The 24,658-nt window shown below is 40.1% G+C and overlaps 1 protein-coding gene and 1 long non-coding RNA gene across 2 annotated transcripts in view; one reads left to right on the forward strand and one right to left on the reverse strand.

Annotated features, from left to right (window-relative positions):
• Positions 1-9,564, reverse strand: part of LOC134745600 (uncharacterized) — a 190,396-nt gene extending 180,832 nt beyond the window's left edge. Inside the window, exon 1 of the mRNA XM_063679681.1 lies at positions 9,271-9,564. Within this exon, the coding sequence (XP_063535751.1) occupies positions 9,271-9,291 (21 nt within the window). The 5' untranslated portion in view covers positions 9,292-9,564. The remainder of the gene's footprint in view (positions 1-9,270) is intronic.
• LOC134745668 (uncharacterized) overlaps positions 1-24,658 on the forward strand; it is a 447,357-nt gene that overhangs the window by 123,774 nt on the left and 298,925 nt on the right. The window contains exon 2 of the long non-coding RNA XR_010128202.1: positions 7,971-8,098. This is a non-coding gene — a long non-coding RNA (uncharacterized LOC134745668). The remainder of the gene's footprint in view (positions 1-7,970; positions 8,099-24,658) is intronic.

Consider the following 24,658-nt stretch of genomic DNA (forward strand, 5'->3'; position numbering starts at 1 on the left):
CCAATGATCTGACTTATTTCAAGAAAATGCGAATAATTAAGACAAAACCCAAACCCAAATATATGTAGGTATTTTGGCACGTTATTCACTTCAATCCAAACAAAGGATCTGCCTTGCCTTACAAATAGCACATTCCATTGTAGGGATCGGATTCCGAACCGTCACTTGAGACAGCCTTGGTGAGACAAAGTCGTAAGCACCGATACTATCTACTCAGTTGGGACTTTGTTTTCCTAAAGAATCGTATTGTCAGCCGAGCTCTTGATAAGGCCCTGGTGTACTGTTTAGATAAGTTTGAAGATAAACTGCCTCGCTCAGCAAAAGGTACGAGAAAGGTACCAAATTGTCAGATAACAAGGCATTCAAGATAAAAATGCCAATTAGGCTCAGTTATTCGGTGAGTAATTAGTGCTATTTGCTAAAGGACGACGGAATTTTAGGCCTAAACTTGTCTATAAGGTTGGTGCAAGAAAAACTTGTGGAGACAGTGAGTCAGTGATCAGTGAGCTTTATTTTTATATACTATTCCTAGTTAAAGCTACTCTAATTACTCATATTGCTAGTAGGTACGTCTTATAATTTCTCTTTGTCTTCTTCTTATCTTATCAATTTTAATCAGATTATGTGAGAATATGATGCCTGAACGGCTTGCCTCCAGATCATGTAAAGCCATTCGTTTCAAATTTCACAAATGAAATTAAATACGCTTAGGGATTGGTGAATAACGCACAACGCACATTTATATAAGTAACGCAAATATTCAAAAAGTTTCTAAATAATTTACTGTATTTTAAAATAACTTTTGAATCCCTAATAATTCCCGACAACATTAGCGTGCGAGCTGGAGGGTCTGCCATCGTGTGGCCTGAATCGGAAACACAAACTAGTTATACTATACATTGATTTGATACTACACGGCACACGCCATAGCAAGTGTTGCCCTCTACCGTTCACGTACATTTTCTTGTGCATTGTAGATTCTGCCATCTTGTGGGCTACATTGAAGGCATAAACGTGACATACACTTCTTGCCAATAAACAGGTGCTACACCTGTACCTACAACCTGTGCTACAGTTTATGCACGTTCCCTATACTAAAGTTCTTTGACTATCTCGAATGCTAAGGCTGAAATATGGATAGATTTCCATATTTATAAATGGCAGGTGATTTCATTGATTCATGATATTGCCGCTGCTCCATATTTCAGACTTGCTTCTATTGGGTAAGGTTCACTTTATATTCATTCCAATCATTTTATTTTCATCAAATATTTATAAGTGGAATAGGTTCCGTATTGTGACGTAACACATTTACTTATACTAGATACCTACTGCAGATTATTCCGTCATTCTAGAATATCAACGACAAGGCAGCGATTGCTGGAACTTAAACCAATCGCTGCTTTGTCGAGGAAATTACCAATTGTGTACTGTTTTAGAAAAAACCGCCTGTTGATGGAATTTCACGTATGACGGATTTGGCCGCAATGCCGCATTGACCTTATGTTGTGTGTTCCTATAAGTAAATATTTACACTCCTTACTTAACGGTGTCCTAGATCAGAGTGGTTAAAGGCGCCGATCCAATTAACGTGAACTGACAGGAACAGCAGAATCATTGTGTATTCACAATTTAATCTCAATATGTTTCGCATGTTTCATAAATTTCATAATAGCTCTCGTTACACGCATATCGTATTTAAATATGACTGCAAACCGAATTGCTTATCGATTACAAATGTACAAGCAAAGATAGATATAACTCCGTAATAGATGGATACAGTCTAAGGAAAAAACGTGCCTCGAAAATCACGAAAATTTGATTCTCGTTCAGAGGGCGCTACTAGTTTTGGCCTACAGTCGTATAGATGGCGTTGACGGTTTCGTTTGTTATTTAACAATTTTAACGCATATCAGTGAAAGAACATGGGTCAAAATCATAAAAATAATTAATGCAAATAAAAAAATCATTTATCTATATTTAAATACATTCTATCGTGTTTTTATAAATCTTCATTTTTAGTTTTAAAGTGTGTCGACAGATGGCAGTGAATTTACTGGGGTTACAAAATTTACTATGACAGTAACGCTCTAGTATCAGTTACTCTATGGTACAAGTATGACCAATCGCTGGCCATGGCCGCGATTTACTTTACTTGAAATGGAATCGTTAACGCCGTAGAAGGAACGACACAACATTACTAAATGTTTTTTCCTTGTAAAGAAATTTTGTACATCATAAGTAATGTATCAGATGTGTGACAAAATTATCTACCTTTCTCTTATAGCTTAACAAAAAGAGATGTCTTGACATATCGATATAGAACAATTACAACTGTTGTAGAATTTGTAGATACCTTTGAATGTGAACTGTCGAGATATACGAGTTATATCGTTATTGATAAACGCGTTACTGGCCTGAATTAGCTATGAATCGTTTGTCTTTATCTATCATTTTGACTTATGTATTAAGGGAAAGGGAGGGGAGGGGTGTAGAAAGGGATAAAACAGAGAATTTAACTTTAAAAAAGTTTTATGAATAAGGGGGTAAATTTTTACTTGAAAAAGTAATCCGGGGTGGCAGATACTTTTGGCGTGTTGTTTCATACGATACTATTGATGCTAAATGTACAACTTCAAGCAAACATATTTATAATATGAAAAGTATATGAACACTGTATGCGGGAGCTATTTATCTTAAAAAAATTCTTTGTAGTTTTACATGTATGTAAAATGTATAATTATTGATTAGTGCAATAAAGAATATTTACTTACTTTACTTATTTTTTTTTTTTTTTCAATTTATTTAGGTAAACAAACAATCACTACAAGGGAAACTTAAATATAGTAGTTTTAACACTATTTACAGTATGTGTGACCAACACCGTTCACCACTTAATAAATACAAAAATTTTGATTATTCGGAGCTTATATACAACTGGAGCTTAAGGCTCCGGGAGACATTGATAAAAGAAAAAGTAAAAAAAAGTATTATTAATACATTATAAATTGATACATAATACTTATACGCATAACTGTGCAGAAAATTCCCGAAATAACAACTAATATACTTATAAACAACATGCTTCAAAATAATTGTTATAGGGATTCTGGCGTTATTTTATTTCAGTTACTTACTGAATAACGATAAGTTTCCTAGAACAAATATGAATTTCGTAAAAAGTAATCGAACTTAAACTATCGTGAGACATATTTCAAATATTTAGATCAGTACGGTTTCACTCACTATGATTTTTAGTCGCTTTTGGCGACGTTTCGGATTCTTTGGGAATCCTTCCTCAGGCACGAGTGTCCGCGGCGGTTGTACGTCGTGCGCTGCACTAAAAATCATAGTGAGTGAAACCGTACTGATCTAAATATTTTGGTAAAACGTAGTTGTAGAAATCATCAATATACTATGGGAGGCGGAGTTTAGCTCGCTCGTAAGGATCGTGGTAAAAAAAAAACTGAAGTGGTTCACCGGCAATGTCCCTGTTCATGTCAAAGTTAGTAAACTGGGCAGTTAATATTCTTGTCCGAGGGGAAAACCTTGCGAGGTCCTCACATATTGCATATTTTTTGGGTCCCTCGTCTTATTAAGGAACCCTTATAATATAGAAGATCCGTTTTCTTCCCATATGTTTGACACAATATTTTGATAAATAACAAGTGTTGGCGAAATATTGCATACAGGGTTTCGGTTAACCTAGATCCCACCAAAAATATTAAATAGTAAAAGACGAAACCATAAGGCTCGCAGTATCAAAAAGTTATAAGATCTCTTGCAGAGCCAAGTTTGTAACTCTACAAGCCCTAACTTCACAAACTACACCTTAGTCAAAATATGTAGCTTGGCCGTTTCAGCAGATATTGCATTTTTTATAGTTGAATGACATTATATTATGAACATCTGTAGAAACACTTGGTAATCTAACGTTACAAGCGTTAAGTAGCCTCAACGTATTACAATTTCCAAGTAAATATCAATTGACTTAATTTTTGTCAGTGTCTTTGTAAAGAACGACAGCAAATTGAGGACGTACAGTAATACGAGGCAGGTAATCCACTATTTCACTAATCTGACTCACTGACTGTAAATAAGCCCAAAAAAACGCACTCTTATCTTATTATTGTCCATACAATACATTAATGTAATAAATCAAAAGGTACAACTGTTATAAAAGCTTAACAATACTAGGTTCCGGCTAGAGGCCATGTTTCCCGGAAAAAACTTAACACCGCGAACTAGGATTTTCCATGCACGGTACAGCGACATCTAGCGCGTAATTAGACAACTGAAATGAACTCCTTGCAAAACTAGCAAATACTTGCATACACATACACGGTTGGACACCGACTCCATCTTAACTGTGTTTTTACAACCCTCGCAGTTCGCAAGCCATCACATCACAAGGCAAGGCAAGGTATCAATTTAATTTCTGGATGCGCGTTATTATACCGGAAATACCGGTGCTTAAGGCTGAATTATAAATACATTTGCGTTCCGTTATGCGGGTTCGATTCCTTTACGAGTGTGTTTTGATAATCCAATTGGTTCTGGTGTATTTACATTGGTTGCGCAAACGCAGTCGAATTCTTAGTTCTCGGGCGCCAGTGTAACGTGTCCTTTACGTCAAAAACTATAAAAAAAAATATTTTAACGACAGGGGTCGTAAAACTTCTCACTCACGCTTACGTGGTCATGATAAGAGTGAGAGAGATTGGGGCTCTTTGCCATCTTTTACCTGTCCACCGTTGCCTCCGAATGATAACTATATGATAAGGATCCTAATCGAATTTCAGTCATTTTTCTGCTCTACTTATACAGCACAACGCACAACTAGGGTTTGAAATCCGGATCCGAAATGTATAAAATTATCCGGATCAGCATCCGGATCCGCGGATCTTCCCATACATTTCCGATCCGTCGAGCAATTGCAACGCACAACCGAGGTTTGAATTGAACCCACGATTTTTGACCGCACCACACAAAGGTATCATCATCATAATGACACGGTAAATGATTTCATCTGAGTTTTCTCCTCGTACTCTCTCTAACTCGCTAAAGGTCCAACATACAAGACAAGGTAATGACATCCAAGGTATTGCCAAAGCACCGAGAGCATCTCAGGCGAACCAGCGTAACTTTGCATAATTGTAAACATACTTAGCTAACAATTTATAAACCTTATGTCGTTGTAATAAGATTCTAGAAGGGTCAGTTTAATGTGTCAAAGCTGGTACGGAGCTCGTGCTCGTTTTATACTAAGTTTACAGTCTAATGTTTTGTGAATTATATAAGTACTTCAAGTTTGTGTTCGCTTCATTAGGTATGATAGCGTCGGAGAATAAACGTAGTTAGAAACCGTTTAGGGCAAATACTTGCAATATCTTGCTGCATTTTGATACTTTTCAGCATCAGTTGCTAGTATAAGTAGGAGTAAGTTTTGCTAGTACTAGTACATGCAAAGATAATGAAATGAAATGATAATCTTTATTTTCTGGCAACTATTAGCCCATAGATAAATACCTTAATACTAGCATACATATCATACAATATTAAGCACTAAATTTTCGCAACCTCGCTGTGTCAGGAAGCCGGCCGCGGAACCGCCGAAACTTGACACCTTTCGGCCAAAACTCCACCTTGTAAGTATAGTAAAGTTGATACTAGTTGACTAGTATAATTGATATCAAAGATATAAGTACATTTTGGTCTAATTATTATGCGAATACCTACTGCATACAGAGTTATTGTGCAATAGTTTAAAAAGATTACTTTCATTTAACCACGTTTAATTATTGTAAAGGACTACCTAGCCAAATATAACAACTTACATTTGAACTTTTGTATTTATTTATACGCAGTGGGTATTTCAGGAATATTTGTACGGAAACCTAAATGCAGGTTACATGTAACAAAACGGTTTTATGAATAAGATTACACCAAAAAACGTAAATTTTATTGAACATTCCGAATAGAAGCAAATACGAACGGAATGTCAATAAAAAGTTACGCCAACAAAAAAATCTCGATCTTCAGTCCTACGCCACGGGCCTTGAGACGTTACGACGGACAAAAAACTATTGTTAGGTTTGCTTTGAACTCATTACTTTAATAGAGTGGGGCCCTGACACGTATTATTTATTTGAAACTTTAAATATGTTGCGATATGTGTCATATTTGCTTGTAAATTTATTGTAACAAACTAAGGTATACAGAACTGGGTGTACTTTGACCATACGTCCGTGTTTTTATAATACGTATTTGTAAGGTTGTAACGCAAGATTTAACTGTTTGAAATATGAGTCTCCAAAATAATAAAATTTGTTTCTTTTGGGTGTAAGGAGAGATAACGAAGGAAGTTAAAATATTTTTCTGTATTTTCCAATACAAATGACCAAAGAGATACACAACTAAAACGTACCTATTTAATTATGTAGTAAGTATTGGTGTAGAATGTTAGTTTAATTAAACATTAATGATACAATGACATAGTATAGCTATGTAACCGATGAAAACATAAACTTACTTATGTGTTTCTTTAAGAATCGCTAAGTTTATCACGTAAACATTAATTAATACCTTAGTAACACGCACATTTCAGTAAGTATGAGTACCTATATATATAGGCGTTAAGGAAGGAGTTTAAACGTAAGAAAGTTGATTAACTTTTTACGTAGGTGTAACCACAGTGGTACAACAATGTTTTCGGTGTCTTTGAACTGTGTATGTTAAAGCGAAATAAATAAATTGAATTGAATTGAATTTGTAAAATATTGTAGTACATAGTTCTAGATATAATTGTAGTAAAATATTTTTTTGAACCGCAAAAACTAACATTAAAAAGTGCATGTGTGTGTTTATGTGGGCCAGACCATTTCTAGTTACGTATAGGTATTTTATGTCTTACATAATGTACACTACCTACAATACCTACATGTAAGTATGTATTAGATATGTATGATACATGCAACACAATGAATCCATTGAGCAGACGAGACATCGTAAAACTAAATTTGATAGGTATGGTACGTAATAATTTCCAAACGTCAATAACAAATAATACAAGGAATGTTTACGAGATGTATGGCTTCAAATATATTAAAGTCAGATTGATAGGATATGTAGTGTGGTCTTTAAAATATATAGTTACAGATCATATTATATAGTTTCTAGGATTACAGTAGATTAAACGTTGATTGGAATTTCTCTTGTCTTTCCAGAAGACCACTATTTTAAAACTATTTATATACTTATACCGTTCCAGTTGTACATAAATAACTACTTTATTTATTATTAGAGTGCTTTGTTCGGCTCGGGAAACATGGCGGCCGCGAATTCGAATCTCGCTCAAGGCATAAGTTTGAGACCTTTTTTTAATGAAATAAAACTTTGAAAACGGATTATATCGCGTATATTGACCCGTTGACCACGAACGCTGTAAAGAGTTCGAAACGTCGGGATGTATTATAAATTCAATATACGCGATATAATCCGTTTTCATAGTTTTATTTCATGAGTAACTATCGCGGTAACCGAAGACCTTTTTTTAATTTAATTTAAAATTTGTAACTTCGTTGGCAGACGGCAACGCTCAGAACAAAACTGATTTCCATTCGTTTTATAAGCAGATGCTTTTATGAGACAGAAACGGCAGACGTAATGGGTAGTCGTCACAGCATGGGAACGGCCTTGCACCTGAATGGTGTTAATTCAAACAATTACCCGCTCGTTACGGAGTTACGGGGCCAGAACCAGAGGGCCTATCGCGAACCACGTTCGACGTGTTGCCTCCCTGTCAGTCCTGTCACACTTACGTACAAATTTACAAGTGCGACAGAGAGGCAACACGTCGAACGTTGTTCGCGATAGGCCCTCACATGTCCGTGGGCTGTGTTATATAACTATTCGTAATATGAACATAAATCAAACTAAATAAGCGACGATCCATCTGGCCTAGTGGGTAGTGAGGTAGTGAGTAGTGACCCTGCCTACGAAGCCGATGGTCCCGGGTTCGAATCCCGGTAAGGGCATTTATTTGCGTGATGAGCAAAGATGTTCCTGAGTCATGGGTGTTTTCTATGTATATAAGTATGTATTTATCTATTTCTGTATGTATAATCATGACATAATTATTGAAAGTCATAATGTAATGATTGTCATATTATTTTCCTCAGGTTATCCTATAGATAGGTTAGGTTAGTTTTATGGCAATCCTGAAAAGTTACGCGTTTCTGAGAAAAACCAAATTATGACTAACGAAAATGTGGACAAACAATACATTATGACTAAAAACTATATGGGAAACAATAGAGACCCGGGAGCGACCACAAAGGGAGGTATGTGGTATAAGTAAGTACTGTAAGTAAGCAATAACTATAGGCTTCTACAGTAATCTGAGATGATGGTAGAAGTATTTTTCCACTTTCAAGTGTTGTTATAAGTTATTGCCTGTTATTATGCACGTACGTTCGTAATATGTGCCTCACCTATGCAATTTAATGCATTAAGCACCTGTATTATTAAACAAGTGTTCATGTTTCTAAAGCTAGGTGTAGGTACATTGGTATAAGTATCTAGAAAGTTAGCGAATCCGGTTAAGGAACCTAGGTATTATTAAAGATAGAGATATAACTCCGTAATAGATGGATACAGTCTAAGGAAAAAACGTGCCTCGAAAATCAAGAAAATTTGATTCTCGTTCAGAGGGCGCTACGAGCTTTGGCCAACTGTCGTATAGATGGCGTTGACGGTTTCGTTTGTTATTTAACAATTTTAACGCATATCAGTGAAAGAACATGGGTCAAAATCAAAAAAATAATTAATGAAGATAAAAAAAAATCATTTATCTATAATAAATACATTTTATCGTATTTTTATAAATATTTATTTTTAGTTTTAAAGTGTGTCGACAGATGGCAGTGAATTTACTGGGGTTACAAAATTTACTATGACAGTACCGCTATGGTTTATGAGACATTACTACGTATTTTGTATTTTGTATCTACCTATTAAAATGACATTTAGATTCGGTAGATAGAGTATGTATTTACAAAAAACAATTAAATTAACATCCATCTTTCTGCAGTCAGTTAAAACACTAGAATGCATATCAGAAAATTTACATACGGTAATTTACCCAGCCCGGTGCTTAAGAAAACAGTAATTACCAACTGCAATTAGACATGCATTTTAAAAGTAACCTACTAACTTCATACTTTGTTTACTTATTCTAACATGCCGATAAGTATTGTCTTAGGCACATACCATCATCACAGACGTATGCATCGTATCTCAGCACCTCAGCATCCTCGGGAATACAACCCAAGACCTCCAGCGGCTTACATCACTCACGTCAATCAACACAAGGTTGCACCACACTCAAATTAAAACAATAAACGAACCAAAACATACAAGAAAACATAAAACCAAATCACGAACGTTTCCACATTTATACGGTCCACATGTGTTTGAATATTGGCGTTCCGTTATCAAAACATGTACGATAAAGTTTGTCAATACACGTTTCTTTGAAAAGTCGTCGACGCGTCCATCCACCGCTGCGATACTACACTAACTGAGGTATTACGATTACGATACGCACACCGCACAGTGCGTCGAGCAGAAAGCAGAAACACAAACCAGTACGACAAAAAGAGACGGTTATATGAAAACTTGATCCGTCTGCGGGGCTGCATTCATTGCACTTGGAAATTAATACGACAGGGTTCTAAGTTAGAGTCATAGAACCACCAGGTAGTAGAATTTACGTTGTGGTTGCGACCCTTTCGCTTTATGGTCGGGTGTATTTTGGGAGATTACCGGCTATCCAGCCGGCCGGTTATTTTGAAAGGTTCGCGTGCCTCAATTAATTATAAACGGGATTTATTGATAATGGCGGAAAGTGAGGCAGCTCACGGCTTTTGGTGGCATTGGTTTGGTCCAGAGGTGCTAAGAGCTAGAAATAGGTAGGTATAGGTAAAAAACCTTAGGTATAACACACAGCGATCTAGTCCCATGCAAAGAGGAGCTTTACTTAATAACTATAGGTATAGACGGTATGGTAGGTAGGTTTTGTAGCTATACCTATGTACGTATTAAGGTACGTAGTAGGTTATTCCTTTAGGTAATTCCAAAAATGGACTCCAATATACCTATTAGGGACACTTGCACCAATCACTAACCGGGGTTAACCGGTTAAACCTGGAGTTACCATGGTTACCAGTACAAGTTGACACTGAGTTAACGGTTTAACCGGTTAACCCCGGGTTAGTGGAATGGTGCCAGTGGCCCTCGGAATTATTCGAACTAGTACGCAGTTCCGTACTACCTAGTCTACCTACTTACCTACCTAATAACTACTACTACCTACTTGGTTTGGACATTGTCACTATAGTTTTTGATTTTCATTAGATTTTACCCTTTGGGTACGGAACCCTAAAAACCGCAAATCGATGTACATGCTGTTTGAGGTCAAAAGAAAACAATTGTTTTAACCCGCAGGTCAAAAGAAAACAATTGTTTTAACCCGTAGTAGCAAAAATGTAGACCTGAGGTTTTAATTTCAACTCGATATCCACACGGGTTCCCGAGATAAAGGGTCTTGACAGGCAGACGGACGGACGGACAACAAAGTGATCCTATAAGATATCCGCTCTTTCCTTTTTAGGTACGGAACCCTAAAAATGACGTACTTACCTATTTGACATTATCAAAGAAACCCTAATTAATTGCTCCTTTAATTACTTACATTTTCATTTCCACATTGTCTAAAATGATAAAAAAACTCGTTAAAACGAAAAAACCTCATAATTGCGAACACAAAGAAGGGAAGCTATAAATACATCGAAAATGATAATCAAACAGTACCTTTAATTAAAATATCTTGAGAAATATAATTAAAATTGAGGATATACACCTAAATGCCGCATTACCATTACCTGTGCCACAGTCATTTCTTGATACAGTAACTAGTAACGTTTCTTGTTAAAAAACCGAACTAGGTAACAGTTACGTGAAAATTAACAAAATAACGTTGTGCCTGTCAGTTTGCATTAGAACTTGGCAACTGGGTACGGATGGTGGCGGATGGTGGTGGTTTTGAGCGTCCGAAAATCCGGACAATGTTGAAATGTTCATTGCAGTCACAAGCCACAAGCAGATGGACAAGATTTATTTCTGACTTAGACTATAGGTAATAAAGCTCAGAATCAAGATGGGGTCATTGTGCTAGTTTTCGTCCAGCTCTACTTTTCGTCCACTTAACGAAATTTGAATATAAACCTACATTGCTGCACAAATTTGGACTTATTGCAATCCTTAATGTCTAAACCAGGGGTTTTCAAAGTGGGGGGCGCCTGGGGCCTCGGGAATTAAACTTGCTTGATTTTGAAAACTAGAACATTTCGGTATACGAAGGGGGGCGTGGGAATTTCATTTCAGGCAACAGGAGGGCGTGCCTAAAAAAAGTTTGGGAACCCCTGGTCTAAGTAATATGCACATCAACATACATAAAAATCTTTTATCTACATAAAAATCATATTTCGCAAGTAACAAATTTAAAATTGAATGTATAATTTGCTAATCCGTCAAGTGGACGAAAACTATAGCATGGACGGAAACTAGCGCAACGACCCTACAAAACATTTATAAAGCATAACCGATATTTCTTTATTGTACGAGTCTACAACTTAACACCTTTTATACACTTTTATAATAAATGGCGCAGACGTCTTTTGAAAAAATAGGGTTTTTATTCTATTCATTAAATGCAAATAGGCAATGTATCTATCCAACCCTTTTAATGCTCAGCTGCTCAATCTCAATCCGGTTCGCAGGACCAGAATAATTCTTATAAATTCTTACCTGTTACCTACAGACTTGAATTAAATATAAATTTGAAGGACACGAGAAACTTAAATTTTAATATTAAAAGAAACTGCCCTGTCTTACAGTGGATATTAAGATAATGTTTCATATATATACGTTATTAATGACGATTATACCTAATCGATTGTAATTGTATGCCCGAAAAGGGTAAAACTGTTGATACTCATCAAAAAATGTACCTAGTTATACTTCTTGTGCACAGGCACCCCCTGCATAAAAATTTGTATGGACGTTGGGTACCTTTACTCTGCAACTGACAAGATGTATAACTAGGTACACAGTTTACACAATAAATATTTCTGATTTCTGATTAATATACTTACTAGCGACCCGCCCCGGCTTCGCACGGGTGCAATGCTGATGTATCCGAACCTTCATCATCATATAAACCTTCCTCTTGAATCACTCTATTTGTTTAAAACAAACCGCATCAACATCCGTTGCGTAGTTTTAAAGATCTAAGCATACATAGGGACAGACATACATCCAGATAGCAGGAAGCGACTTTGTTTTATACTATGTAGTGAATAGGTACCTACAGCTAATACAATTATTACCTCAAGGTAATATATGTTGGCCATATCACCGACCTTACTAAAATTTTTCACGTGTTTAGTGCTCATCTACTAAAATATGGAAATTTCGCGATATCCTAGACCTGTCAAAAATAAGTACAGTAGAATCCGCTTATAATGACATCGAAAGGAAGTGACAAACGCGTCATACTAAGCCGATGTCATATAAAGCATAGTTGTACAACTTATTTTTTTAATTTTATATGAATACCAACCTCGCACAGTAATTACGTCATAGTAAGCAGTTGGTCAGTATACGCGGAGTCATAATAAACGGATTCCACTGTAATACCAAATTTCTTTCACCTGTAAAATAATTGGCCCAAAATTGCACGAAATAACCGAGGTCACATCAGCCATGCTTACCCAACCATTTGCTTCTAATATTCATTATTTTCAAGCATGAACTTTTGCCTCGAAGCAATAAGGTTGATTTTGCACTAGCATTATTTTTCAAGATACGAGGTTTGAAAATAAAAGGCATTATCCCGAGCCCACCGATTTATTCCACTTTGCCACGCGACATAAAGCATTAATTTTCTTCACGTAATTTAACACATAACCCCACAATGTGGTATGTCATCCTGTGTGCTTTTCTTTTTATGTAAGCGAAAACTCTGCACAAAGACTGGTGAATCTAGGCGTTTTTAAAATAAATATTGAAAACCTAATTCTTTCAAATCCGAATCCGTTGCGTTGTTGGCCTTGGAGAATCCGCAAAAACGCCGAAGTTGAACAACTTGTCGCTGAACCAAACATCATTGGTGTGACAAAGGCGCAAAGGCTTCGGTGGCTCGGCCATCTGGAGCGAATGGGAGGCGATCGGGCGGTTGAGGGAAAACCAACAGCACGCCGCCCGGTCGGGCGACCTAGGTACCGATGGTGCTTCTGAGTTGAAATAACCCAAAATTACCACGATCTGTGAGAATCAGGTTTTCAATATTTATTTTAGAAAATGCCCACCTATACTTTCGCTGGTTACATACCTTCATACGTAGAAATGGGTACAGGTAATATTCCAAGCGGTAATTGAGGCAGTCTAGGAAAAAGAACATGTTATGCGACAGGGAGTGAGAATTTTTTATAGGTATGTACTTATAGCACTATCATACTGTTCAGTGGCTATACCTAACCTGAAACCTAACCCTTAACAACACAGAGATCGGAAGGTCGTGGTTCAAATCCTAGTCAATAGTTTGATTCTGGCTAAGAAAAACAGTCAGTGTCAAAACAACAAACTAAAATCCACTCTCATCTTCAAAGGTATCGGATACAAAACAAAAGCCGAGCGGCGAGCAAACCCGACCGAGCTAAAATAACCGCGTTTCGTAACGAAACGTAAATATTTTAACTTTTTCACGGCCGGCCCGTAATGAGACCGGAGCCTGGTCTGAGCCGCATTTACACTTCAGTGCTGATTAGAACTCAAGTCCTCAAGGCTTAGCAACGTCTGCCTAATCGATGACTTATTTTATCCCTTTAAGAGGGTTCCCTATTGTGTTGTAGAAAGTTTTTTGACATATTTTTGTATTGCATAATGTTACTTGGTAGAAATATCGTTTGGCAGAAATACTTTTGGCATACTACTTTTCGCATAATACTTACTACTTTGCAGAATTTCTTTTCGCATAATATTATTTGATAGAAAACGCTAACCTAACCCACTTAGAAAATTATGCCAAATGAATATTATGCGAAATGACTATTATGGCAAGACATATTTATCCGAAAGTATCATTCGACTAAAAGTTTTCTGCGATACATGTTAAATGCGAAGTGTATTTCTGACAAACAATATTATGCCAGATGAGGGTAACACGTTTAGATGTTACACGGACAAATAAAAATAAAAAAAATTGCTAAGAAAACCAGAACCAGGCCCATGCCTGGCCCATGACATGAACATTTACGTCACATATATCCATATATATGTTACATTTTAATACGTGTTTAATTTAAGCACTTCGTTTTAAAATGAGAGCGTAGGTAAATTCGATTGTATGGAAGCGACTTTTTGGCGGCGGGTTTATGTGATTCTTGCGTAACTTACATTTTATAATCAACACAAAAATAGGATACATCATTCCTACTACTTATAAATCAATTTTTATACTCGAGAGTCTGCGCGTCTGTTATTAGGCCTGGCTTTTCTTTAAAACCTACAAGATGGGGTGCTCAACGGCATGGCGGCAAGACATTATATAAAGTTTATTTTTCCACGCCCAACGGCGTAGACGCAATTTTACATGTAACAATTATTTTGTAAAATAAATTATGCTAAGCGACAGACCGACGTACACAGCGACGCTACGGCTCAAATTAGATCTGTATTTCTAATAAAAGCTTACAGTAAAAACAAGACAAAAACGACCGTAGCGTATATCGACTCTTTGTCAATAGGCAGTGTTCCTAAACTCGCAGATTCCCAATACTTCCACAAAAACAAGACTTGATAAAGTAACACACGCAGCATAAAATTTGGGTAAACGTACCAACGCGGGGAAATTGAATCACCCAAGTAGCGTATTTAGAGTTGTACAATATGATAGCAATTTGATTTTGAGGTCAACCATTGTGCTCTTTTGTAAAAAAATCTTCTTAAGTACTAACTGCTACAAGTCTAACTGGGTGTCGAGACGGGACAATTTTTCACACAATCTGATTAAATTGTCAGTGTAATTGAAATCAAAGACTGAGCGTGACGCACTGGTATTGCAGTCAAATTGGGATGTTATTGTAACAATCGGGATTCGTTTTCGTAGCCAAACGTGGCTTGTTAAAATTCCGAAGACGACGGTTAGTTATGTTATGACTTATGACACCTTCGCAGCTAGTAGTATCTCAAACGCGTATATCGGGGAGAAAGAGATACGAAATGTATGGACACACATGTTAGAAAGGATTATAAAATATATATGAAATCAAGTTTTGAACAAGCGTTTGAGGAAAGCGTACAACCCGCCTTACTGGCTAGCTAGCAAGTTTTTTAAGTCCGAAATTCCAAAATCGTCTATCTGCAATAGGCTTGATGACAAATTTTTATTACCTAGCGGTATCAATCGATCAGGTTTGTTTTTGGGACCAAATGTGTATATGGGACCCATTGCATTAAAGCAATACAAAAGTCAGAAATGATAGTCAAAATCCGACAGTCGTACTTCATCGAAATTAAACTAACGTGAGACATATTTCAAAATATTAACATAACATTAACATGTCGCCAAAAGCGACTAAAAATCATAGTGAGTGAAACCGTATTGATCTAAATAGTCGTATATACTTCAGTCGCGAAACGCTGAACGTGACGTCAAGGTCATTGAGAGCCCATCTTGAATGTATGGAAAATAAGTAAAATTGCAATTTTTTCGGTAAAATATTGCGTTTATGCATATTGCATATAGTTGCCATACAATTTTTATTTTTTTGATAAAATGCAAGGAATCGAATGGTATCTTTACTTTATTTATTTTTGGAAGTTAAAAAAATCTTTATAATTTGACTTTTAGATTTTTTTTATCATTTCCATATATTATTTTAATATCCATATTATTGTGATAAATTGCTCATTTGCTAATATCTATTTTAGTAGATTTTGTTATAAAATTCACATGTGTCATCATCCCTATTCTGCAGGCAATGCCACTGTGCAAGTGGGACAGCAATATAATTGCGTATGCGATAAAGATAGGAAATGACGGGTCACATCACAATGTACAAAATTCTTCGTGCTTAGCGTCCTCTTAAAAAAAGCTTGACAATACTGAGTACCGGCCAGAGTTCATATTTCCCTGAAAAATCTTAACACCGCAAACTAGGCTTTTTCACGCACGGTACAGCGACATCTAGCGGGTAATTCGACAACTGAAATTAACTCCTTGGTCTCCTTGCAAATAAAACGACAGAGGTAAAAATTATCAAATAGGTAACTATTTCTCCAAGTTTGTTTTAGAGCCTAGCTGTGTCCAACTAGACACGATAACGAGGGGGAGGGGGAGTAGGTACGCCCAGGTATGCGACGCTGGGCTATTGGCCAACTCCTCAAGTCCATCATACACGTCCCAGTCGTCCCCCCCGGGCAATGCTAGTGGTCGTACGGGCGTCGCTATGTTTACCAACATACCCCGGACCACTAGTAGCAGAGTATGAGGGCCTCGCCTGGTGTGGGCCACGCCAAGAGATGTGGCATCCCCACCCGCCAGGTGTTCCTTTTTCCTGAAGCGGGATTTGCATTGCGGGATTGGTGGCGTGGGATTAGTGTAGTGGCGGTGGTTTTTGCCAACGGTTGCACGTGTGATTTTGATTCCTTCATAATGCATGCATTTCGTAATTAATGCATGCATTGCGAAGGGTGTTTGGGCTGCGCGTGGGATTGTTGGTGGAACTCCTGCCGCGGCATTGGTTTCGCGCCGCTGGTCTCGTAATGTAAATCCCGCTTTACCCTAGATTTCCTGTCTTAAGCCGGGTTCACATTTGTCTGACGTGTCGTGTTGTGTTGTGTCGTGGCGCGTATCGGTCTCGTGCATTTGGTGTGGTTGCGTTCGCATTTGTCTGATGCACGCTGCGTCGGACAGATGTGGGCGCGATCGCGTTTGGGTGTGTGGGGCCGGTGTGCGCCGCGGCGCGGCGCGGCGCGGCGCGGAGGACAGGTGTGAACCAGGCTTTAAATCCCATGCTCCAAAAAGTCATTTCCTGTCATCTCCTGTCAAAATTTCCCGTGTCACTTCTCCTTACACTTCCCCTAACCCCCCTTTAACCCCTTCCTGGAGGAGACAACCTCGACTCAAAAACCCTAATCCAAGGTGTAACTCATCGTGCCGATGGATGCATGGCTGAGAGGGCGCTCAGTCGCGAGCGATAGGCCTCGGGTACCGGGCGAAACCCGTTGTATATAGCCTTGTCTACGCAAGCGGGGCTCTGCGTAGTACTGACCCTTATATCCCTAGCTACTCGTGGGAACTATATGGAGAGCAACAAAATAAAATCTTTTAAAAAAAAACAAACAAAACGAACGACCTCCTTAGATGAGACGGCAAATGCTGAAGCACTAAGGGGGGCGAAACTAACAGAGAGTGGGAAGGCCGAGAAGGAGCCATCGAAGCTGGAGAGGCCACTGAAAGCCGGGGTACCTATCGGAACCCCGGCCCAGGTGACTAAGCCAGAGACGATGGAACTTTCAACAGCTGGACCCTCGACGGAAAAAACGATGGCGGCGGAGAGTGGGACGACATCTGTTGAACCCTCAAAGCAGGTCATAGATCCCGGCTGGGAGATCAGGTGCAAACCAAGAGGGAAGCCTGCCCAGACCGAAGAAGACGCACCTATGCGGAAAAAACTTTCGCAGAGGAAGAGGCAGCGGCTCCAAAAGCGAAGAGAAGCAGAAAGCCGCCCCTCTGGAGACAAACAGGAGGTTGACGCCCCGGAAGGACGGGCCGAAGGAGCGACGACCCCTGCGGAACAAACCCAGGCTAAGAACAAACCAGAAGGGAAAGCCAAGAGGGCACGCCTGGACGAAACCATATCCCCAAGAGGCGACCACAAAAAACAGCGGACGGACGCCTCGGGCAACAAAGAACCACCCTCCTCCTATGCGGCGGCAGCAGCGACAGACCTGACGGTGGCGATCACCAACGATCGCACGGGCAGACTGACGCAGCAAGACGCAGCAGATGTGGAGAAGAAGATCGGGGATGCCATCTTCCAGGCAGCCATAGAAACCGATCTGGACACCGTAGCGGAGGCCCCAGCGTTCTCAGGTAGACCCAGTTTAGTGGATGGGTACCTGAAGCTGTGGTGCCAGGACGCGAACACCAAGGCGTGGCTGATGAAATGGTTGGAGTCGGCCACCCTTCAGAACGGAGACCGTCTCGTTGGGAAGAGGGAGGACGAGATGGTCCGGAACACAAGGTGCGGTATTCTGATCCCGTCCCTGGAAGACAACCTCACCAAGGTAGGAAGGGTCCTCAACTTCCAGAACCCGTGGGCCATGGTGAGGAAGTGGACACTACACCAGGCGATCCCCCTTAAGAAAAGGGCCTGTACCCTACTCCTGGTGGGAATACCTGAAGACGTTGTCCCTACAGTGATGGAAAAGGGAAGGAGACTGAACTACCTATGTGGGACAGTCTACATTCGTTTCCAACACAGCGGAGGACGCTTCAGAGATTCCCCACCAGAGAAGAACGCAACAGAGGCGAACACAGACGGAGGGGAGGACAAACCCGCAGAAAACGCAACATCATCACCAAAGAATACCCCCTCTGCCATGGACACCGATGTCGCAAACGAACACACCTCAGACATAGAGGAAGGCATTTTGCTGGACTCGGAGGATGAGGATGGACTACCGAAGGGGATCAGTCTCCTGGACCTAAAGGGAAGGGCGGAAGGGACACCCCCCGATGGCGCCTTCCCACTGTAAGGTCCTTCAGGTTAACCTCCAGCACAGCGAATCTGCAACGGCTCAACTTCGAAGATGGCTGGAGGTTAACCCAACATCCATAGCCCTGATTCAAGAGCCGTGGATCAGGAACACACGCATAAACGGCCTTTGTAACACCGGAGGTAATTTAGTTTATAATACACATTACAAACCAAGATCCTGTATATACATATCCCGTAACATAATGGCACAACCACTAACTCAATTCTGTTCCAGAGACGTGTGTGCCATAAAACTCCTCAGAACACAAAACTCAAGTCTACCGGAGATAGTCCTGGCGTCCACCTACATGGCGGCGGAGGACGAACCACCTCCAGTGGAGATGAACAACCTCATACGCTACTGCGAACGAGAAAGGCTCGAGCTGGTCATATCTGCAGACTGCAACGGCCATCACAACTTATGGGGAATGGAAACCAACAACAAAAGAGGTAACGATATTGTTGAATACCTTATGTCAACTAACCTAGATATATTAAACACAGGATCCAAACCAACCTTTGTCACTCGTAGATGCAATACTATAATTGACATTACTCTAAGCACAGGACTGGCAGCTCAACACATATCCAACTGGCACGTGTCGGATGAGCTATCCTGCTCCGACCACAGATGGATTCGGTACGACCTGACAGCCGACACACACACTACCACAACTAGAAGAAACCCGAGACGCACGGACATACCGGCGTACAAGGAACTTCTGGAAGGTAAACTAGACAATAACACACACACAGACAGACCTAGCAATACAAAGGAGTTGGAGGAACAGGTAAACTTACTTATTAAAAACATTACCGATAGCTACGAAAACACATGTCCACTATCGACCTTATCAGCTAGAGGAAAAAGCAGTAACAACAACAGCTGGTGGGGACCGGAGTTGGACCGAATGAGAACAAAAATGAGAAGGTTACTTAACAGAGCAATGAACACAAGAGCTGAAGAGGACTGGGATAAGTACAAAACAGCTAAAACAGACTATAAGAAAAGGCTAAGATACAGAAAATCAGCCACATGGCGGAATTTCTGCGACAACATATCCAATGTAACACAGGCAAACAGAACAAGGAAAATCCTTGCAGACCAACCAAGGCAACTACTGGGCACCCTGAGGAGACAGGATAATAGCACCACCAGCAGCCCAGCGGAGACAGAAAGGCTACTGGTTGAGACCCACTTCCCAGGATGCAAGGTAGTAAATGAGCAAGACCCAGAACAACATACAATGAACTACAATCCAACTGAAAGAGAATGGAAGACAGCAGAACGCATAACAGAACATAGCAAAACGACCTGGGCGGTAAATAGTTTCGATAACTTTAAATCGCCGGGAACGGACGGAATCTACCCAGCCCTACTAAAGTGGGGAGGACATACATTAATAAAACATTTATCCAATCTACTGTGCAGCTGTATAGCCTTTAGATATATACCACAGAAATGGAGGGAAGTGAAAGTGATTTTCCTACCAAAACCAGGAAAAACCGATTATTCAGATCCTAAGTCTTTCAGACCAATCAGCCTTACGTCCTTCATGCTAAAAACACTAGAAAGACTATGTGACAGAGAGCTGAAGGACACGGCTCTAAAAAACATAGAAATTCATCCAAACCAACACGCCTACAGTCAAGGTAAATCAACTGACTCAGCTCTCCACGCTGTAGTAAGCAACATAGAGAATGCGTTGGCGAGGAAAAACTCCTGTCTAGGCACCTTCATCGACATAGAGGGAGCCTTTGACAAGACCAATTTCAGCAGCATTCAACAAGCATTACATAGACATGGAACCAACCCGCTCATAATCGAATGGATAATGAACATGCTAAGACAGAGAATAATAAGACTAACAGAAAATCAAAATCACCAGGCACTAGTCATGAGAGGATGCCCCCAGGGAGGAGTACTCTCACCATTGCTTTGGAACCTGGTTGTAAACGATTTGATAACAAAACTAAACAACAAACATTTTATGACCATAGGGTACGCAGATGACTTAGTAATACTAATCAGCGGCCTAGTAATAAACACACTGTGCGATCTCACACAGACAGCACTGAAGATAGTAGAGAAATGGTGCAAGGAGAATGACCTATCGGTAAACCCAAAAAAGACCGACACAATTCTCTTCACCCATAAACGAAAACTGGGTACATACGAAATGCCAACACTTTTTGGCACAAAACTGACACTTTCAAAGGATGTAAAGTACCTAGGCATAATCCTGGACGATAAACTGAACTGGAACAAACACCTGGACAACAAACTGAACAAAGCAACAGTAGCCTTTTGGCAATGCCGGAGGATGGTAGGCAAAAAGTGGCTAGACCGGACCCATGGCGTGATGAGTTTTCGACTGACTCAGATCCTCTCGGGACATGGATGTTTCGGGAGGTATCTAAAGGATCTGGCCAGGAGAGAAATGACCGCAGTATGCCACCACTGCGACTGCCCGGAGGACACTGCCCAGCACACACTGGAAGTATGCCCAGCCTGGGAGGAGGAGCGCCGCACTTTAACAGCTGTGGTGGGCCATGACCTCTCGCTGCCCACCGTGGTCCGAAACATGGTGGAATATGAGAGGTCGTGGCAGGCTGTGCTGGACTTCTGCGAGGCGGTCATGGTGCAGAAGGAGATGGCAGAGCGCGGCAGGGAAAACGATCCAGCTTCCCAGCCAATGCGCCGAAAGCGCGTGGGGCGGCGGCGGCTGGCATATGACCGCCGACTTCCCCCTTAAGGGTCCCTGTGGGCGACAGGCTCGGGGACGTCTGTCGCCTACACAAGGGTCCCTGGGATGGCGAGCACGCTGATAAAAAGGCGCGCTACTAGGGAGGTAGGGGGAATAAAAAATAAAAAAATCCCTCCAGAGTTGGGTCCGGAGTCCGGACAGCCGCTGGCGAGGCTGCGGAAGAGTGCTCCAGTGTTCCTGTGGCCTCGCCTTATAGCCCTGAGGCGGTCAAGAGGGGTTTTTAGTGGGTAAACCGTGGGTCCCATGAGCCTATACGGGAGTCCCACATAACCATCCCAGGCCCGTCCCCGCGCCTGGGTGGTATGCGAAAAGCATTTTCCCCTCTATAAAAAAAAAAAAAAAAAAAAAAAAAAAAAAAGGCAAAAGATGGGGACTTGCCCCTCACATTATACTATGGCTGTACAAAATGGTAATAATGCCAATGATCAGCTACGGCGCGGTTGTATGGTGGCCCCGCACCCAGCTAACCACAGTAATAGACAAACTAAATAAAACACAAAGACTAGCATGTGTGGCTGCAACGGGCTGCATGAGAACTACTCCGACTGCAGCTCTAGAAATAATGCTAGGACTCCTGCCACTACACATGTACATACAGAAAGAAGCGGCTGCCACAGCTCTTCGTTTGAAGAATCTAAACCTATGGACATCTTTCAGCTCATCGCACAAGAAGATCTATGAAAATACGATCTCAAAAATGCCCATGCTGGAAGCGCCTATCGACAAAATACCAAAAACTATGATCTTCTGGAAAGATTACGCCATATCCTTAACAGAAGATCCGAAAGAAGGACTAAACCAAACAAACCTAAGAATATTCACAGATGGCTCAAAAACAAACGTAGGGACAGGATGTGGTGTCTTCTCAGAGGACCTGAACATTCACATCACAAAACCCCTTGGTGAACACAATACGGTATTCCAAGCTGAATGTGTAGGAATAATAGAAGCTTGCAATGCTATTACAAGACGACAAGTGAAACACGAAACCATACTAATACTGTCAGACAGTAAATCGGTACTACAAGCGCTATGCAGCGACAAACTTACCTCAGAGCTTATACTTGAATGCCATCGGAGCCTCACTGAAGTGAGCAAAGAAGGCAACAAAGTAAGAGTACAATGGATAAAGGGGCATAGTGGATCAAGAGGAAACGATGCAGCGGATGAACTGGCCAGGAAAGGTTCAGAAACACCGGCATATGGACCCGAGCCAATTATGCCTCTACCAATATCCTACATACACAACCAGCTAGAACAACATCACAGACAACTGCACAACAAGTACTGGAATGAAATGAAGACATGCAGGCAAACCAAAGAAATTCTACCGGAACTGAACCACAAACTTACCAAAATATTACTGAAAACACCAAGAAGCCAACTACGTAAAATAGTAGGATTAATAACAGGACATAACACACTAAACAAACACCTACATATTATGGGTAAAACGGACAGCCCCATGTGCAGAGCGTGCATGGCAGAAGAAGAAACAACAAAACATATTCTCCTAGACTGTAAACAGGTAGAAGTATATAGGAGCAAATACCTAGGAAATCCATGCACACTAAAGGAAGCTACTAGCAACCTGAAGACCTTGCTAGGCTTCGTGGAGGAGCTGGGGTGGTTAGAGTAGCGCTACCTCGTTTCACGCAAAATAGGCACATTGGATGTCGAGTTGCGGAAAATGCCCAGCAAAACTAACTAACTAACTAAGATAGGAAATGACGGGTCACATCACAATGTACAAAATTCTTCGTGCTTAGCGTCCTCTTAAAAAAAGCTTGACAATACTGAGTACCGGCCAGAGTTCATATTTCCCGGAAAAATCTTAACACCGCAAACTAGGCTTTTTCACGCACGGTACAGCGACATCTAGCGGGTAATTCGACAACTGAAATTAACTCCTTGGTCTCCTTGCAAATAAAACGACAGAGGTAAAAATTATCAAATAGGTAACTATTTCTCCAAGTTTGTTTTAGAGCCTAGCTGTGTCCAACTAGACACGATAATTTTAGATACACACGCTATGTGGTTAGCTTGATAACTATGTAAGTATGTATTATTGATGTGTACGGTGTGTACCTCGCCTAAAAAAATGCATCCTTGGCACCTTGTAACTTTCCTCGCTTTTAAAACATTAACCATCCGAACCCTACATTGTCAACGTTCAACAGTAACACATGGGGTGTTGTTTATCTCAGTTTAAATGTCCCACAGATGGGTCCATGTGGCTAATTTAACACAATGGCCACAATGCCCTTGCGTAGGGACGTATGATGTTATTGTCAACTCAGTAGGGACTAAAATTAACATTATGCTCCCGAAATTTTAACTAAAAAAACTCGCTACCGAGAGAAGGGTAATTTTGGTGTGAGTAGATTTTGATGGACTTTCCAGTTATTTGGTAGATGTCCCTATATGAGTCCTGACTAACCGACTAACCGAAAATGCCATCAATATCAAAAATTATATATAATTAATATATATATATATATTTTTAAGTGATTGTGTGATGATGCACATGAACATTGTCAGTGTTGTATCGTTATACATTTTATTGTAAATATATTTAGGTACTTATATTTTTATAGATCGTAGTCGTGCGTGAGATGCGCGCCAATCACCAAGACGATGATCAAGGTCGCATCAAATCTAGTTCAAAACAGTAACAAATTCATAAATCTGAATCGGACTCTGGGTCTGTAGGTTGCTCTGAAACTGTACTTACAATAGGATAAGGTATATCTATGTCTGTAATTAGTTCATGTAGCTTTAGATACCTTAGTTAAAAAAATACAGCGAATTTAAGTTTTTCATACAAAACTTGTTTTTGCTCTATTTCGTTTGTTTTATAAACTGGAGCTATATAAAATAATTACAGACCTAGATATAGGTAGGTACCTCATGTTATTGTATGTGCAAAGTTTCATTACAATTCAACCCGTAGTTATAAATGAGAACGAAACTCCGTTTGTATGGGTAGATGAAAATCGGCCG

This window comes from Cydia strobilella, chromosome 11 (assembly GCF_947568885.1).
Source record: "Cydia strobilella chromosome 11, ilCydStro3.1, whole genome shotgun sequence".
Classification (NCBI taxonomy): domain Eukaryota; kingdom Metazoa; phylum Arthropoda; class Insecta; order Lepidoptera; family Tortricidae; genus Cydia; species Cydia strobilella.